Below are 18,611 nucleotides of genomic sequence, written 5' to 3'. Positions count from 1 at the left end.
CTTTCTCAGGAGTATAGCTGGGGATTCTATTCCTTGTATTTCCTAATTTCCAAGACCTATTTTGGATTTACGACCAACTGTGTAAGTTGTTGGTTCACTAGAGGCTCAAGATGAACTTACAAGTGATTTTTCTTTTCATTCAGCTGAATGATTGGAAGTATGCTCTGGATCTGAAGGATACTTATGCATACATCCCCATTCACTTTGCATATCAGAAGCTACTCAGATTTGTGGTGAAGGATACACCCTGTCAATACAAAATGTTCCCCTTTGGCCTCTCTGTGAACCTGAGGGTGTTCTCTTTAGATGCCTTGCGGAGGTAGTGACACAGCTTTATCAGCAGGGGAGCCTTCGTGTTTTCATACTTAGAATATTGACTGGTAATGGGTTCATTCCTTACAGGAGTTCTGGAGTCTCTCAAGCAAATCATATGGGTCTTCTAGTGTTAGGTGTTTTGATCAACTTTTCCAAGTCATACCTGGTTCTGTTTCAAAGAAATCAGTTCATAAGAGCCTGGATAGACTCGTTTCAGGAGAAAGCTTTTCTCATCATAATAGAATAGAATAGAACATCAGCAAGGTTGGTCCTGGTCCTTCTTGGACACATGGCTGCTGTGGTGCATGTTGTTCATCTGACTCATCTGCACATGTTTGGCCTTCAGTGGGGCCTCTGAAGCCAATGGGATCCGCACTATCAACCATTAGCCCACCAAATCTCAGCAACTCCCAGGAGCATTCCTTCAGTGATGAATGAAGCCAGAAGTTTTAATTGTGCTTTTCTTGGTTTGTGGTTCAAGTGACTCTGTCTAATGATGCTTCCACCAAGAGGTGGGAAGCGCACACCAGAGACGCATGGGCCCAAGGATCATGGTCCCCAAAGGAGAGTTATCTGCAAATCAACCACCTGGAATTGCAAGCCATCTGCTATGTTTGAAGGGCTTTCTTTAACCTTCTTTTGGGAAAGAGAGTCTTAATCCAGATGGATAACAAAGTGACCAAGTTCTACATAAACAAGCATGAAGATACGATCTCTTATACCCTCTGCCTGGAAGCCTTCTAAATCTGGTCATGGGGCAGGACATTACATTGCCCATCTCCAGGCAACCTACATTCCTGGAATCCTGAACACATTGGTAGACTTCCTCAGCAGAGTGTGAAAATTGCATAAGTGGTCCCTAGATCAAGGAATTGAGGATAACCTATTGCTGGGGAAGCCCTGTGATTGACCTGTTCACTCTGAAGACAACATAAAGGTTTTGAAATTATGCTCCATGCATTTAAGCTGCTACAGATCAGTGCCTGATGCTTTTGTGCTAGACTTGAGCTTCGATCTATTCTGTGTCTACCCATCTTTTGGACAAGGTACAGTCACTCCCTGTAGCGCCAGCTTGGCCAAGGTAAATGTGTTATCCATATATCATCTGTCCATTCAGTCTCTTGTTCCTCTGGGAATGTCTCCGCCTCTTATCACAAAGAAAGAAGGCAGCATCTGCCATCCGAACTTGCTATCACTGGCTCTCAGGACTCTGTCTCTACTTCATCCACCTCTTCGGGAAGGAATTATGTTCACATTTTCACAAGGAAATCTGCAACCAGAAGATCCTATGGTTTCAAATGGATGTTGTTCTTGACTTGATGTAGGACATCCTTCTCCTGTGTCCCAAGAGACTTGTTTCAGTATCTATTATGCCCTTCGTCCTCAGGCTTTAGCATCTCTTCAGACAAAGTTCATCTCAGTGCCATTGCAGCATATCACCAGCAGGTGGAAGTGGCCCATATCTCTCTTTACCCCTTGATATCAAAATTCATGAAAGGACTGTGCCATTCCAAACCTTTTGGTATGTAAACTTCCAGTGATTTGAGATCTGAATGTAGTTGTAGCTCAATTAATGAAATCTCCTTTTGAAACGCTCGAGTCAGTGGATTTGAAGTTTCTCCTAGGACAAGCAGGAAGGTAGTCCTCCCACATGGGTGACATCATCAGCTGGAGCCCGGCATGCCACTATCAAGCTTCTTTACTGTTTGTGTCTTTTGATCCCAATAGATTGGAAAGGGCAATTGCCAAATTAACTCTGTTCAATTGGCTAGCAATCTGTATAGTGCACAGTTATGTGCTAGCTGGTTTACAGATTACAGGCTCTGTTAAGTCTCATCAAGTGAGAGCCATGGTGACTTCAATGGCTCATCCCAGGGCCACTTCTACTGAAGACATTTGCAATGCTGCTACTTGGTTGTCTGTTCACATTTTCACATTCCACCATTGTGTGGACAACAGGTCCCCAGGTATAACAGTAACTTCAGACAAGAGCGGCCTGTTCACATTCTAGAATACTCTTCATTTGATGGGGCCGGGTTGTCTTTTAATAATTGTTCTGCTATACAGCCCTCAACTTGGGAGTCCCTACATGTTATGGCTAATTTATACCTACTTATCGACAGAGAAGACCAGTTTGCTTACCTGTAAATAGAGTTATCTGTAGGCAGCAGGACCTGCTCCCTTAGCTGGAGAGTTGTCTATCTCAGTAAGTCTTAAGTTCTGGAAGAAACTGAGAGGCTCACAAGGAAGTGTTCACATGTGAGAACTCCTGTATATGCTCTGTAAAGTCTTTAATTAGATCTGAGAGCTAGATCCATTTTTGTACTGTCAGATGATGTCACCCGTGTTTTATGATTAATTCACACCGCTGTCTACAGAGAACTCAATTTACAGATATGCAAATTTACTTTCTTGAATTTTCTTTTCCATGAAAAATTTCACCTTCTTATATTATATTGAAGCTTGTCCAATATTTGAATATTTTATCCCTTCTTTTCTCTAGTGAGTACATTTTGAGTGTATTAAACTTCTCTTTGTAGGATTTATGTTGCTGGCCTTTTATCATTTTAGTAGGCCTTTTTCTGAATTACTTCCATTCTCTCAATGTCTTTATGAAAGTACAACTTCCGCAACTGAACACAGCAGTCAAGGTGGGACTTTATTAGTGATCTGTATAAGGTCAATACTACCTCTTTTTTTTCTTGCTAATATCTCTACTTATGCAACCAACATACTATGAATTTTCACAGTTGCTTTTTTACATTGACTGGCTGCCTTGAGGTCATCTGAAAATATTACTTATAGTTCTCTTACTTGTTTGATAGTTTCCAATTCTTGTCCTTCTACTTAATAGATTTTGGGGTAGCTTTTAAAAGATACACATGCGCATCCACGCACACATGGTTCCTGGTGCGCGCACATGATCATGCTGATTTTATAACATGAACGCGCAATGTTATAAAATCAGGTGGCTGCGCGCACACATGCGCCAGATTTTACAATCCGCGTGCGCATGTACGGGCAGCGTGCACAGGGGGTAAATTTTTTTCAAATGACGCGTGGCGACCAAATCGCCCCTTCCCCAGTTTCCTCCCAGCCTGCTCCAATTAAGGAGCGGACTGGGAAGGAACTTCCATACCCCCTACCGAAACCCCTTCCCTCTTCCCCTCTCCTCCCCACCCCTTAATCCCATCCCAACGACTTACATTTTTTTTTTTGTTTTACTACTTACTGCTCCCCTGGATGTCCCGATGTCCCAGCCAGCTTCTGTCCCGCCAGAACATGCCCCCGGCCCTCCCCTTTCTAAGGGCCCGGCATTTGTGCGTGTATCACCACTTACGTGCGTGGGTGAGCCCTTTTGAAAATGCGCGCGATGCGCACAGGGCCAACCACACATGTTAGTGGTGATTTTTATGCACGTGGCCAATTTAAAATTCAGCCGTTTGTGTTTAAAATACATGATTTTTTTTTTTTTTTGCTGGCATTAAAACGCCTTTTCTAACCCTTTGACCATTCCTTCAATTTTATTTTCAAGCCACCTTTTTTTTTTTCTTTTCACTCATTGTGACATGTCTCTTCTGTTATTTTATTGTCTTATCTGCAAATAAGCATATTTTTCTCTCAAGTTCCTCAGCACTGCTGTTAATAAAGATATTAAATACAACTAGTCCTATTACTGAGACCTGGGATACTCACTGATTATGTTGCTCTACCAGAGTGGACTCCATTTACCATCACTCTGCTTCCTGATGCTTAACCTGTTCTTCACCCAGTGTACAGTTTTCATGCATAATCCTATACCATCCAGCTTCATTACCAATCTTCTGTTTGGACTAGCATCCAAAACCTTACTGAAGCCCAGACTGGTAATGTCTATGGAACCTCCCTGATATATTATTTTGGTCACCTCAGTAAAAAATACCCAGGTTTTTCTGACAGGAATTTGTCTTTGTGAAACAGTGTTATCTGAAGTCCAGAAACCTGCAGTACCTGAATATAATCAATTTTTGAAGTAGCTGAAAGGCAGAATATAAAACATTAAAAAAAAAAAAAAGTTTCAAGATGCACTACTATTGCTTTTTTGTTTAGTATTGTTTCTATAGGTTTGCTCATTAATAGGTCTGTAGTTGCCTGCCTTCCTTCCTCTCCCCACTTTTGTGTAGTGGGACTATATCCTCTCTCCTCCAGTATCAGGGAACATCCCCTGTCTTGAGGACAAGTTGAACAGAGTTGTGAGGGGTGCAGTCGACAAATTCTTATTAAGATCATTTAATTTTCTAGATTGTACACTATCCGAACCCATGGCCTTATCCACATTCGTATCGTTTCCAGCAGGGTTATGTTTCCTGAGCTGTTGTGTTTCTTTTACAGTAGAGAATCCCAAAATGAAGGAGGCTGATCTAGGTTATTAACAAACAAAGGCTTCTCAAACAGATTTTGTTCCTCAGCAACAGAAAAAACTTCTCTTCTGGCGTTTTTGGCTGGCACAGCATCTGCTCTCCCTGTCTTAGTTTACAGGGTTCTTAAATACCTTTGATTAGATAATCAAGGCACCTGAGAGGAGAGGTGCCAAGGCATTTTGGACATAGCTGCCTTCTGAAACTCTAGCCCAGAAGCCTATAATGTAGAACTGCTTGAACAATGGATAGTTATACTAACTGAAATTTTGTCAAAGATGACGAAAAGATAAGAATGTAAAAAACGCCATACTGGGTCAGACCAAAGATCCATCAAGCCCAGCATCCAACAATGTCTAATCCAGGTGACAAGTACCCGGCAGGATTCCAAAGAATAGATCCTGTCCTTGATCATAACTAAGGATAAGCAGTGGCTTTGATTTGATGCTATATTGAAAAGAGGAGAGTGCTTATATTTTATATAATGGGATACTGATACACTGACATTAGAGATAAAGCACAGCACATTTAAGCAGTGTTGTCTGAATTATCAGGAAGGCTGGTCACCATGTAAAAATGTTGCTAGCAGTAATTTTGTTATGGGTTTGACAGTTGTTTTTGATTGTAAATATTACTATCCTTAACATAAGGCATAGAGGTAACCTGCACGGAGCGGCGGTTGATACCCTTAACCGACACATGGGGTAACCTGTACAGAGAAGCAGTTACTGCCCTTAACAGACACATGGGGGTAACTTGCACAGAGCAGCGATTATTACCATAAGAAACTTGTTGAGCAGACTGGATAGACCATTTTGTGCTTTTCCACTGTCAATACTATGTTACTGTATGTTATAAAAGAGGGCATACTTTTACAGACTTGTCAAGCTAACATGGGTACACAATCAGCAATTTAATTGTCAGGGCCTTGCTGGCCGGTTAGTATAACCCCCTGTACTGCAGCAGTGTTGGACTCGAGGATAGCAGGCAGGCTGAAGCAGGAACAGGACAGAATGGTGTCTTCATCTGTAGTGGCCGCTTCCCTCCTCGGGTTGAGCCCTTGGATTCTGGAGGACGGCAGGATTTGGATAGTACAAGGGCAAAAGGGCACCCACTGGAGCAGGGCTTAACTGCAGGGACAATACTCAACAGAACAAGGTGCCCACAAGAAGTAGACAAACAAACAAATCAAGATGGGGAGACGAAAGGCAAACAAACGCAAAGGAAACAGGATGCCACAAGCTAAGGCCTGAAACCAAACAACAAATAAGACAAGAGCAAGGAACAAGATTATAACCTCAAACCAAATAGAAACAAATAATTCAAGAACAAGATTACACAGAGCAAGAAGGACACTAGGGAAAGCGCCAAAACCCAGACTGGAAATGGAGGGCCAGAGCTCGGAGCAAAGGGACTCCAAGCAGAGGCAATGGTGTTGAGCATGAGGCAGACTTTTAAGGGTTTGGCCAACCAGCTTTAGGGAGTGTGCAAGGCATAAGCCTGTGCAGCTCAGACTGTGGCTCACTGAGGGCCCCTGATGGAAGGAAGGTCATACCGCAGCCAGGATCCTTACTTTAAGAGCAGCTTTTGTAAAAGTTGACACACAAGTTTCTTCTTGGGGTTGGTCTCCTTCAGAATAATAATTTGGTCTTTCCTAAGACTGGTTATCACTTCTTTTATTATTGCATTGTCTGCAAAAGCAGCACACTTGCAAAATTTTACTACCTTTTGAGTTTCAGTCCTTTAGTGCAAGATTTGTCCACAGAGTGCTTTTTTTTTTTTTTTTTTTTAAATGGCATATTAGCCATAAAAGTTCCAGCATACAAGTTTATAAAGACTGCAATTCTCTAGTAAGCCATGTTTTCTAGCATTGGAGAACTGGTGTTTCTTACAATAAGCTGAGAGTTAGAATGGGAGTGATATCCTTGAAAATTTTAAATTTTGAGGTCTTGTGTAAGATCAGAAGTTTGGTCTGTTGAAAAATGTATTTCAGATCAGTAAATTCTTGATATGTGGCACTAATAATTTTAATGTTTATAATATCATATATTCTATTGCAGTGTATTATAAACTATCACAGCTACTCTGATGACCTCTAGTTCCTTTTCATAACATTCAAGCTCTTCTGTTTTTCTACTGTGTAGTACTTTAACAGCCAATTTACCTTGTACGGTTAAGTTACCTACAGTTTTATTTTCCTATGCAATGATGATTTAGCTGTATAAATATAGATATATATATATATTGTTCTTTGTATATATTGCACTGACTGCTAGAATTTCAGTGAACTACAGTTCTTTTTCATTTAAATATAGAAAATACCAGCAGATAAGGATCGTAAAGCCTATCTAGTTTAATTTTCATTTATTTTGCATTTAATTATTTCACTTTTTTGTATAAAATGATTTAGCTGAGTACAGAAAGAAGCAGATAAGAATGAAGTTTAGCAAGAACCAGTCTTGAGTCCTAATGATCCACAATTTAGACTGCTTGACAGTGTTCACTTGCATTTTTTTTTTTTAAATCCCTTCTTATGTTTCTTAGCAAAATGCATGTGCCTCAAAAGCTTGGGATCAGATCTTGGCATTTTGGCTTCTTGATTCTATTTCTGTATCATTTGCAGGACTGGCTGTGACTGATATAGCTCTTAGACTTTGCCATGGTCACAGTACCACTTCTACCAAGGTCTGTGCTGAAACCTGAAGCGAAAGCATCTGATGCACAGCATTCAGGAAAACAAAATGCTTCTGTACATATGATGCTTGATTCAGTTACATATTCACTACAATAAGAGTTGAATCTTACTATTGTGACTTAAATTTTCTAATTTAAGTCACAGGCCTCATTAGCATACCACATACAAAACTTGCCCACCTGACCTCCACCAGACAACGCTCCTTCTCTGTAGCCGGTCCATCCCTCTGGAACCAGCTTCCTTCCCACCTCAGAATGGAACCCTCCCCCCAAATATTCAAAAAGCATTTGAAAACTTGGCTCTTCCAGAAAGCCTAGCAACTCCCCTCCTAACTCCCTCCCCCCCCCCCCCCCCCGGCACTTGCCCGCCCTGGTACATGCCCCCTGTACTCACACCTCCCGTTGTCCTTCCCCTGCCCTGCAGATTCCACTTCTGCCCATCAGATACCCAGCCCATCCCCCCCTTCCCCCCCCCCCCCCACACCGCACCTCTCTCCCTCCTTCACCCCAGTATCTTCGGCCCTCTCAACTTGGCCCTCTGTCTCTCGGCTTATGCCCCCCCCCCCCCCCCAATCCTAAAACTTTTTATTCTACGCCAAACATTCCGTCCCCCGCCTACTATGGGAATGTATATATGTATATATGTTACAATGTATAAATTAATCTATGTTACAATGTTCCAATGTTTCTATGCATAAAGCATAAATGTTACAAGGTTTAAATTTAAAAAAATGTTACAATGTAAAAATAGTACGACCCGTCATACTATTTCCTCTGTTACAATGTGAACCGATGTGATGTACCCCAACGAATGTCGGTATATAAAAGCAAACAAATAAATAAATAAATAAACAAATAAATAAATAATGCTCCGTTTTGGAATTCTTTTAGAACCTGCACGCATGCAGAGATCATCCCACAGCGATGCCTATAGTAGCACCAGTGAAAGTCCAACTATTGTTTCTTCTGATCCTGACTGCAGGCAAGGTAAGAAATTCACTAATGAGTTGATGGACTTGGAAAACATGGAAGTAGCTGATGCAAGGTTGTATCAGATTTTAAAGATTTTATGGGCAAAGAATAATATAATAGTGCACTTTAAGGTTCAATGTAAATAATACTTGTTTCCTTGGCACACTGATAAAAATAATCATAAGCAGGGTAATTTTATAACGTTCTGCATAGCAGTAAAATCTGTTTGTACAGTGTATACAGAGACTTTACTGAGGATTCTCAAAATGCACTTATGGACGATTGCTTTGAAAATCCTTCCTTAATTGTCCATGCATAAAATAGAGATGTGTTTCATTTTCTTTTTAGTTTCGTGGTTCGGTTTGGGTCCCCCCGCGGTTATTTTGCTTTTTCCGCGGTTCGGGATTTTTTTTCAGGGTTCCCAAATAAGTCTTATCCTCACTCCAACTCCATCCTCAAGAACGCCTACTCCTAATGCATGTAAAAGTACACGTGAAACAAGGATATGTGCATACTTTTATATGTGCTGGGCTCTGATTTTCAAAGCACCACTCGCATGCATAAAACAAAGTAAGTCGCTTTGAAAATCAGGCCGAGCGCACTGTTTAGCACCTGTTTGGCCATGCATTTTCGACACGCTCTTATTACCCCATATACTAAAGGGTTAATAGCGTGACGAAAATGCGCGACCAATCCCCCAAAAACGAATAGTGCTCATCACATGCAAATGCATGTTGATGAGCCTATTAGTCAGTCACCTGGGATACTGAAAGTAAAAGGTGTGGCCAAGCTATATATTTTATTATCAGAAATTAACGCCTGCCCAGAGTTCTAAACAACCTGCGTTAAGTTCTAAACAACCGGGAAAAGTGTTCAGAAAAGCAGAAAAAACTGCTTTTCTGTACACCCTCCAACTTAATATCCTAGCAATATTAAGTCAGAGGAACCTAAAATGTAAAATTAAAAATTAAAAAAAACCTAATCCACCAGTCAGCGGATTAGAAAAAAAGACGCTCAATTTTACCGGCGTCTGTTTTCCTAACCCATGGCTGTCAGCAGGTTCAAAAACCGATGCCGGTAAAATAGAGCATCGGTTGTCGGACCCTCTGACAGCCAGCTCTACCACTAATAAGGAGGTGCTATGGACGCGCTGTTGTCCCTAGCGTCTCCTTATTAGCGTGACACTTAATTTAAATAGAGAATCGCGATCCCAGAAGAGGTGCCTGGGTATGTGTCGGGAGAGTGGGCGCTCAACACAGAGAACTGGCTCTCCTGCACTTTTTACAGAATCAGCCTGACAGTCTGTATTTAGTGAGAGTCTGTCTTGTTCCTCATGCGTGGTTGAGGTGAGATATCGTATTCTATAACACGTGCGCCGATGCTTGCATACTATAAAATAGCTGCATCCATGTGCGAGCGCCGGGAACAGTGTGCACATGGATGCGCACTTGCGGATCTTAAAATTGACCCCAGTATGAATTGCACATCATATTTACAGGTCCTTTTTATAGTGATTTAACAGTAGTGTTTTGCTTGCTATCTGGAATATTATTTTACATGACACTGATGAAATAATATGCAAGGCCAATAGTTACACGTAAAAATGATGCACAAAATGGTGAAATGGGGAATATGGATAAGAAATTCATCATTTTCAGAGCCGTCCTGGGACATATGTAGTAGCTTTTTCTTATCAGTAGCTTGGCAATATTTCAGGAAAGCTATAGACAAAGAGATCCCCACAGCACATGCCCAAAACACAGACATATTACCCCGTCATCAGTAGAACCTAATGGATTCCTGCTGAGAGCTACAGATTAGCACAACCATGTTGGCAAAGACCCAGAATTCCTTGCGCAGTCCAGCCTTCCTGAAAGAGAACCTGCTTAGTTACACCGACTGAGAAATTTTGGAAGGCGTTTTTTTTTTCAGGAAAGTGGCAGCTTATCGCTAGCCTTTTGTATATAATTGTTTTCCCTATTAGTCGGGAAAAAGATTTACCCTTGCTTATTGTGCTGATATACTGTATATATCCTGTTTTTGTTTATTTGTCTCAGGTATTCTCATAAGCACCTGTTTTGTGCATAAATTATACAGAGAATATGGCTTTTCATGTTTTCACATAAGCTGTATTCAGGTGCCATTACTTTCTTAGTTGTATTTGTGTGATCCAGACTAAAAGACAAAAGCCACCATTTCTCCACCCACTACAGACCCTAATGTGGGCAGGTGTTGTTGTGACTATTTGGGGGGTCTGAGTACTTCAGGAGATGGGTGTCAGGTAGGGGTCATCATTGCGTGGCAGTGTTCTACAGTTTTTTTACTTTTTTTTTTTTTTTTTTGTGGGGGCTGTCTCCTGGGTGAGGCGGGAGGTCTAAGAAGATCCCCATTGACTTTTTTACATCTTTTAGGGGATAGCCGTGTTTGGTCGCATGGCCCTTTAAGGTGATAGAGGTCCCATGCATTGGAGGCCTCATTCGCACTTTGCTATGATTCCTGCCATGTTGTTTTGTCTCACTGACTTTTTCGGTGAGACAAAACAATGCAGCAATACTGCTGCAATATTTTGTCAGGGAGGGGCTAAATATCGTGGGACTCCCCCCTCCCCTCCATGATATGGATCCCTACCCGATAAAAAAAATAGCGGCTTAGTGAATCTAGCCCAAAGTTTGGTACAGTAGAACTGCTGTGTATGCCTAGCAGGCTTTTAAAGATCCTAATTCAAGAAAACAATAAACTAGGTTTTCTCCCCTTGGAGGCAGATTCAAGAAAGAATGAATCTCCAAGGCAATATAACTCATTCTTCCTTGGTTTCTCCCATTGGTTTATTGTTTTCTTGAAGTGGATTTCTAGAAGCCTGCTAGGAATCCTCAGCAGTTCTCCAAGGGTAACTTTTCATTCCCAAAAAGAAAATGGAAAAGATCTGTTACGAATTCGGTACGGAATGTGGACCCTTGTCCCGAGGCGGAGTTGGTGCTACCTAAGGAGGAAACCCCCACAGGTCCCCACCGTCAGGAGGCGAGACCAGAGAGGAGCAGGGGCCAGCTGGAGCTTCACCACTACCAGCCCATGTTCCCCGCGGGTTGAGCCCTTGGGTACCCAGGCGAGTAGATTTAATTTAATTTTAGGTTTTTTATACCGATTTTCCTGCATAAAATGCATATCAAACCGGTTTACAATGAAACAGAATAAGCAGGAAGTAAAATTCCTTAGTCTAAATACATTTAAACGTCAATAATGAAATAATTTTAAACAAAGCAAAAAGCTAAATAACATTAATAAAAGTTAAATTATTAACATAAACATAAATACAATTATATTAGAAGGAGCACAAAGGTTAGCATGAAGGGGAGCACAAAGGGGAAAACCCCTTCGTCGCGCGACGCCTGGTGTAATCGCGCCATTAATCAGGTCGCCGCTGGCTGGTCGTCATGACGTCGGGGGGGCGGGTCTTCACATCGCTGATTTTCTCTTTTTACATCTCAGTTCATTTTTACTATTTTTTTGTGTCTTTTTCTCACAAGATGTAGTTTTCTTTAAGTGCCCGATGGTAGTGGGCTGCCCCTCTGTAACAGCGCCTGGTGGAATCGCACCGTTAATCGGGTCGCCGCTGGCTGGTATTCCCATCTCTGACCCCTCTTTCTTATGTCCAACATGTCACGCACTTGGTAGGTGGTGTCTTCTTCAAACACCAGTGGTTGTGGCTCTGGTGGCTTCTTGGAGGGCCAGGATAGTACTAATGGCTTTAGGAGTGAAATATAGAAAGAGTTGTGGACTTTCATGGATGGTGACAGTTGCAGTTGGTAGGTCACAGGGCCCAGACGACGGAGCACCGGGAAGGGTCCGATGTAGCGTGGGGCCAAGCGCATAGATGGGAGTGACAAGCAGATGAAACGCGTGCTGAGCCAGACCTTGTCGCCGGGCCAGAGTTATGGGGCTGGTCTTGGATGGACATTTGCGTTTCGCTTGGCTTGGCGCCCAGCTTCCTGTAGAAGCTGCTGCATGTGTTCCCATAGTCGATGCAATTCTTGTGCTGTTAACTGCACTGCTGGTGAGGGAACCATCCGGGGTAGTGGCAGAGGAGGGAGTGGTTGCCTCCCATAGACCACTTGGAAGGGTGATGACCTCGTACTGGAGGAGGCGTGAGAATTGAGGGCAAACTCTACCCAAGGCAATAATGCAGCCCAATCATTCTGTCGGATGTTGACATAAGCACAGAGGAATTGTTTCAACATGCGATTGGTTCTCTCCGCTTGGCCATTCGCCTGCGGGTGGTAAGCGGTTGTGAAGTCCAGCGCGATATCAAACCTCTTGCAGAGTACTCTCCAAAACTTGGCCGTGAACTGGGTGCCGCGGTCGGACACCAAATGTTTGGGAAGACCATGGAGACAGAAGATGTGTTGAACAAAGAGTTGTGCTTGTTGAGGAGTGGAAGACCTGGTAGCGGGACAAAATGTGTCATCTTAGAAAAGTTGTCAACTACTGTCTAGATGGTGTCCTTGCCTTCGGAGGGCGGTAGGTCCACAATGAAATCGGTGGAAATGTGTCCAGGGTTCTTTGGGTGCCGGTAAGGGCTGTAACAACCCCCACGGTCGGCCTGGCAGTGGCTTCTGTTGGGCGCAACCGTGACACGCATCCACATAGGCCTGGACATCTCTCTTCATGGTGGGCCACCAGTAGAACTGCTGGATGGAGGCTACGGTGCAAGCCCGTCCAGGATTACCCACGATACGGGAATTGTGGGCCCATCGGAGAACTTTATCACGAAGTCTGCGAGGCACGAGGGTCTTCCCAAGCGGTACCATCGTGGTAGCTGTGAGTAGGACGTGTGCATGGTCGATGATGTGTCGTGGCGGCTCCGGGGTGTCGTCAGAAATGAATGAGCGGGAAAGGGCATCCGCCTTGATGTTCTTGGCCGCAGGTCGATAACAGAGAATGAAGTTGAAGTGGGTGAAGAAGAGAGCCCATCAGGCCTGCCACGGGTTCAGGTGCTGAGCTTGGTGAAAATATTCAAGGTTTTTGTGGTCTGTGTAGCCAGGGGTGCCACTCCTCGAAGGCGAGTTTAATTGCTAGGAGCTCTTTGTCCCCAATTCCATAATTTCTTTCTGCCGGTGAGAATTACTTCAAGAAAAAGGAGCAGGGATGAAGAGTACCGGTGGAGGAGTGTTGGCTCAGGATGGCTCCCACGCCTTCAGAGGAGGCGTCCACTTCCACAATGAAGGGTCGTTGAGGGTCTAGGTGCCGGAGGCAAGGCTCGCGAAGGAACACAGCCTTTAGGCATTGGAAGGCTTAGAACATAAGAACATATCTGTGCTTCAGCTGGCCATTGCTTGGGGTTTGCTCCTTTATGGGTCAGGGCTGTGAGAGGTGCGGTCAGGCTAGCGTAATTGTGGATGAAGTGCAAAAATAATTGGCGAAGCCAAGAAATCTTTGTAAGGCCTTAAGGCTGACTGCCTGAGGCCAGTTCCTGATGCTTGTGAGTTTCTCCCGGTCCATTTGAAACCCTGTTTAGAGACGATGTAACCCAGGAAGGGTACGCTTTCCTTTTCGAATGAACACTTCTCCAACTTGGCAAATAACTGATTGTCCCAAAGGCGTTGGAGCATGTGAGCGACATCCCGGCGATGGGTTTCAAGATCCTGGGAGAAAATCAAGATATCGTTGAGGTTGACGACTATGCAGTCGTAGAGCATGTCTTGAAAAACTTCGTTCATCATGTTTTGAAAGACGGCTGGCGCATTACAGAGTCCGAAGGATATGACTAGGTACTCGTAATGGCCATCTCGGGTGTTGAAGGCCGTCTTCCATTTGTCGCCCTCCCGGATGCGAATCAGATTGTAAGCCTCCCGAAGGTCCAGCTTGGAGAAAATGCGGTCTCCTTGTAGGCGGGCAAACAGTTCTGCGATGAGTGGTAATGGGTAGCGGTCCTTTTGAGTGATAGCATTCAGCCCCTGGTAGTTGATACATGGGCGAAGCATTCTATCTTTCTTTGCCACAAAAATGAATCATGCCCCCATGGAGGAGGTAGATCGGCAGATGAAACTCTTGGCCAGGTTTTCTCGCACGTATTCAGACATGGCTTTGGTCTCGGTCATGGATAAGGGGTAGACCCGACCCCTGGGCGGTTCTGTGCCAGGTAGCAAATTAATGGCGCAGTCGTACTGGTGTTGCGTTGGCAAGGTGTCCACACTCTCCTTGGAAAAAACATCCGTGTAGGACACATATTAGGGCGGAAACCCCGGAGGAAGGAGCACGGCAGTGAGGTAGTGTTACTGGGCTACTAACTTCAGGCAGGAATTGCGACAGGATGGGCCCCATTGGGAGAGCTGCAGAGACGTCCAATCGAATTGGGGAGAGTGCCTCTGGAGCCAAGGTAGACCTAAGACTATGGGATGGATGACCTTGTCGATGATGTGAAAGGTCAGGCTCTCTTTGTGGAGGTCATCCATGCGGAGTCTTACAGGACCGGTGGTATGGATGACTCGCCCTGGTAAGGGTTCACCTCAGATGGAAGAGAGTACAAGCGGGACCGGGGAATGCAAGTAGGTATCTGGAAGTGCATCACCAGGTGCTTCATGATGAAGTTGTCTCCTGCTACAGAATCTACAAGGGCCAGAGTGTGAAAGTCTTGGTCGGGCATCCGGATGGTCACGGGAAGCATGAGTGGGGGAGCTGGAGAGTAAGGCCTAGGGGCAATCCCCCACTGTGACCTAGGCCCGGGAGTTTACCGGACGCATGGGACATTGGGCTAGTATATATCCAGCCTCTCCACAGTACAGGCAGAGAAACAAGAACACATCTCCTTCCACTCCAAACTCCAATGCTGTTAATTCTCACTAACACTCTCGAAAGGTCACTAAATATAAGAATGAAACTTTGCGGTGCTTCCCATGATGATGTTTTCACAAATAGTACAGTCCATCCTTCTACTTTCATTAACAATAACATGCTCTTTCTATAAGAAACATGTTCCTGGTAAGGATCCTAAGGGTTCTTATACATACAATATATTTTGGAGAGAAAGTCGGGAAGAGGAGATGTGGAACTATACAAATGAAATTAGTTTCACAGATTTTTTTAAAACTTTTTATTTATGCATTTTTAAATGTACACCAAGAAATACATTTTGATAAAAAAAAAAAGAAAAAAGAAAATACCAAAGCAATAATGACAACAACATTAACCAAACCGTTTGATTACTAAAGTCTACCACATGAGGGAAAGGGTGAAAAATAAAACAGAAGACAAATAAACAAAAATAGCAAAGCAAGTAATAAAGAATCAGCATTAGAGAAGACTTCATATTCTAATAAAGAGGAGAAATCAAAGGAGCCCTAACTTGCAGAAACGCTATCCCCTGCAGGAGTAGACCTTATGACTGGTCCAACAGACCCTTTATCACGCAAGGAAAAAGACAGTTGTGCATATTCAAAAAAACACATATTTCATGTGCTTAAATCTGATCATACACTTGCTCAGGAGCTTCAGAAGAAACGTAGCTCTGATCTGAATCACTCTTTAACATAACAGCAAGAACTGCTTCCTCTTTTTCTGTATGCCCTTCGCCACATCAGGAAAGATTTTGACTTTCATCTTCTCAAACTGTTCATCTTTATGTTTAAAGTATGACTTCAATATCCGGTTGTGGTCTGATTCCATCTCAGAATTCACAATCAATATAGCAGGGTTTACATTAAAAAAAGCCATGAGATCAGAACTATCTGAGGATATGGTGTTAAAAATCTCCCTTGTCTTGTTTACTCTCTCACAGACAAAGGTATATAAAAAACCTTTATTAATGACAGCATAGATTCTGGGGGGATTTTAAGTATCTCAAACAAATATCTCTTGAACATTTCTTCTGCTGAAATTTTGTCAGATTTAGGAAAATTGATTAACTGAAGATTTCCCAAAATTCTTATTATGCAATATCATATTGTCTTTCATAAGACAATATTCTTTCATTGACCTTTCCCAATAATTGGCTATGCAGTAAGCAATCTTTGATTGTAATTTCAGTTAGCAGAGTCTCAATCCCATCAATTTTGTCTGCCAGGGAACCATATTGGATAGAAAATTGAGCAAACTTCCCAAAGAGGGACTTACCCAAATTTTCTCTTTTCTCTCCCCAAATAGCCTCCAGGCTTGGGGAGAGAAAAAGTCCACTGTGCCAGATTAGATGAGCCACTGTCCAAATGCTGTTGAGAATCCAAAATCAGCTTCATTCCCAGGCAATTCTGATAGATAATGCCCCCATTTCACAAGAGCTGCAGGGCTCCCTCCGTGGCTCTCCCTGATGCAGCAGCAGGAATGATATCATCACCCCCCGACTCATCTTCAAGCTGTGGCCGAGAAGCTGGATCTTCAGATATCCTCCTAACCTCTGGACTAAAAGATGTTTCAACTGCCTGGTGGTGGGGCCTGCAACCTTTCTACCACCACTCCAGCCTCTTCAGAGGAGGCAAGCAAAGTCAACTTGCTTCAGACTACAAATCGATCCATGGCCCCCACAGGTAGGAAGCCAGATGACTCTGAAGGGAAGAGCTTCATTTTGCCCTTCCTCTTTACCATAATGGAAATTTTTTTGCAAGTAAATAGAAATTTGATCACAGAGCCAGAATGCCGCTAGAACATGGCAGCCATCTTGCTCCATCTCACCCTACCTCCTACTGTTGCGATTCCGGGCCGCCCCCGGAATCGTCACTCACCGGCTCGCGGGCTGGCGCGGGCTCCGCGCTCCCCAGGGCTCCGGGGACACCGGAGACTGCAGGCCCGGCGTTTCTCCAGCTCGCCCGGGCCTGCAACTGCTTCTACTGCCGCTTCCCTGCCTCGTTGGTGCAGCCGGCGCCTCGCGGCGCTAAGCCCCGCCCCCTAGACGCGCGCGTCTTTCTCTGTTTTTTAAAGGGGCCAGCGCGGGAAACCTTGGGGACGCCCCTGGATGACGTCAGACGCCCCCAGGGTATTTAGCCCTGCAGCCAGATCCCAAACGTCGCCTTGCAACGAGGTTCCCAGGGTTGTTCCTGTCTTCAGTTGCTGCGTTCTGCTTGGTGTTCTTCCTTGGCTCCTGACTCGGATCGGCTGACGTCTCTCCTTGGTTTCGGACCCCGGACTGGCATTGGTATCTTCTGGCTTCTGACCTCGGACCGGCTTACGTTGACCCTCTGGCTTCTGACCTTGGACCGGCTTACGTTGACCCTCTGGCTTCTGACCTTGGACCGGCTTACGTTGACCTTCTGGCTTCTGACCTCGGACCGGCTTACGTTGACCTTCTGGCTTCTGACCTCGGACCGGCTTACGTTGACCCTCTGGCTTCTGACCTCGGACTGGCTGACGGCGATCCATTGGTTCCTGACTCTGGTTCGGCGAGCAACGACCCTTCGGCTCTCGACCTTGGATTACAGCTGACCAGGCCCCTGCGGGCCCTCCTAAGTCCCAGCGGCCGGGTTCCTACGGGCTCCTCCTGGGGGGACTCCGGCTTCCAGGGTGAATCTCCTAAGTCCCAGCGGCTGAACTCCTACGAGCTCCTCTCGGGGGAGGATCGGCTTCCAGGGCGAAGGTTTCCTCCTCACCGAGCCAGCACCACCATCACCTCCATCCTCGCCGGAGCCCTTGGTCGCATAGGGCCTCCAGAGTCCCGTCTACGACCGGCCATCAGTCTGTCCCTGCCGCCTCCCGGTCGGGGTCGCTGCTTCTACCACCTACAGCAGCTCTTCCTAAGGCTCCGATCGGCCCAAGGGTCCACGAATCCAACACCTACCCCTGCATAGAAGTGGGAAATTTTTTCTTCAAGGGGAAAAGTAAGTTTCAGTCTTAGGTTTTTAGCATGGAAATCTTAACTTTCACTTTAGTTCTGCAGTGCCCCGTGGAAGACAGATTAGACTAATATTGCTTGTATGTAGCATAATGTGCAGTATTCATATAAGAAAATATTCACATTTTTTCATTCATCTCACCAGCATAGAGAGGTTTTGCATGCAAAATAAAGCGTGTATTAATATGAAAATCTCTGTCACACGCCCAGATTATTTTATTTTTTTTTATTTATACACTTTTATATACCGAAGTTTAGGTAGAGGCCTTCACTCCGGTTTACAGGTAAAACAACGAATTACAAGTGAGAAAACATAACTGGTATAACAACAGATATGGAAAGGTTATAACAACGGATGCAAAATGGTTATAGCTAACAGCTTATATAGCAACAGATTGGGTTTATTGTCAGTTGTAAAGAGT

The 18,611-nt window shown here is 44.2% G+C and overlaps 1 protein-coding gene across 1 annotated transcript in view; it reads left to right on the top strand.

Annotated features, from left to right (window-relative positions):
* Positions 1-18,611, top strand: part of PTPN13 (protein tyrosine phosphatase non-receptor type 13) — a 659,094-nt gene that overhangs the window by 304,775 nt on the left and 335,708 nt on the right. The window contains 1 exon segment of the mRNA XM_029599218.1: positions 8,298-8,393. Within this exon segment, the coding sequence (XP_029455078.1) occupies positions 8,298-8,393 (96 nt within the window).

This window comes from Rhinatrema bivittatum, chromosome 1 (genome assembly GCF_901001135.1).
Source record: "Rhinatrema bivittatum chromosome 1, aRhiBiv1.1, whole genome shotgun sequence".
In the NCBI taxonomy this organism is placed as follows: Eukaryota; Metazoa; Chordata; class Amphibia; order Gymnophiona; family Rhinatrematidae; genus Rhinatrema; species Rhinatrema bivittatum.
Note: the sequence above shows the minus strand (reverse complement) of the source record. Positions and strands in the feature narration are given on the sequence as shown.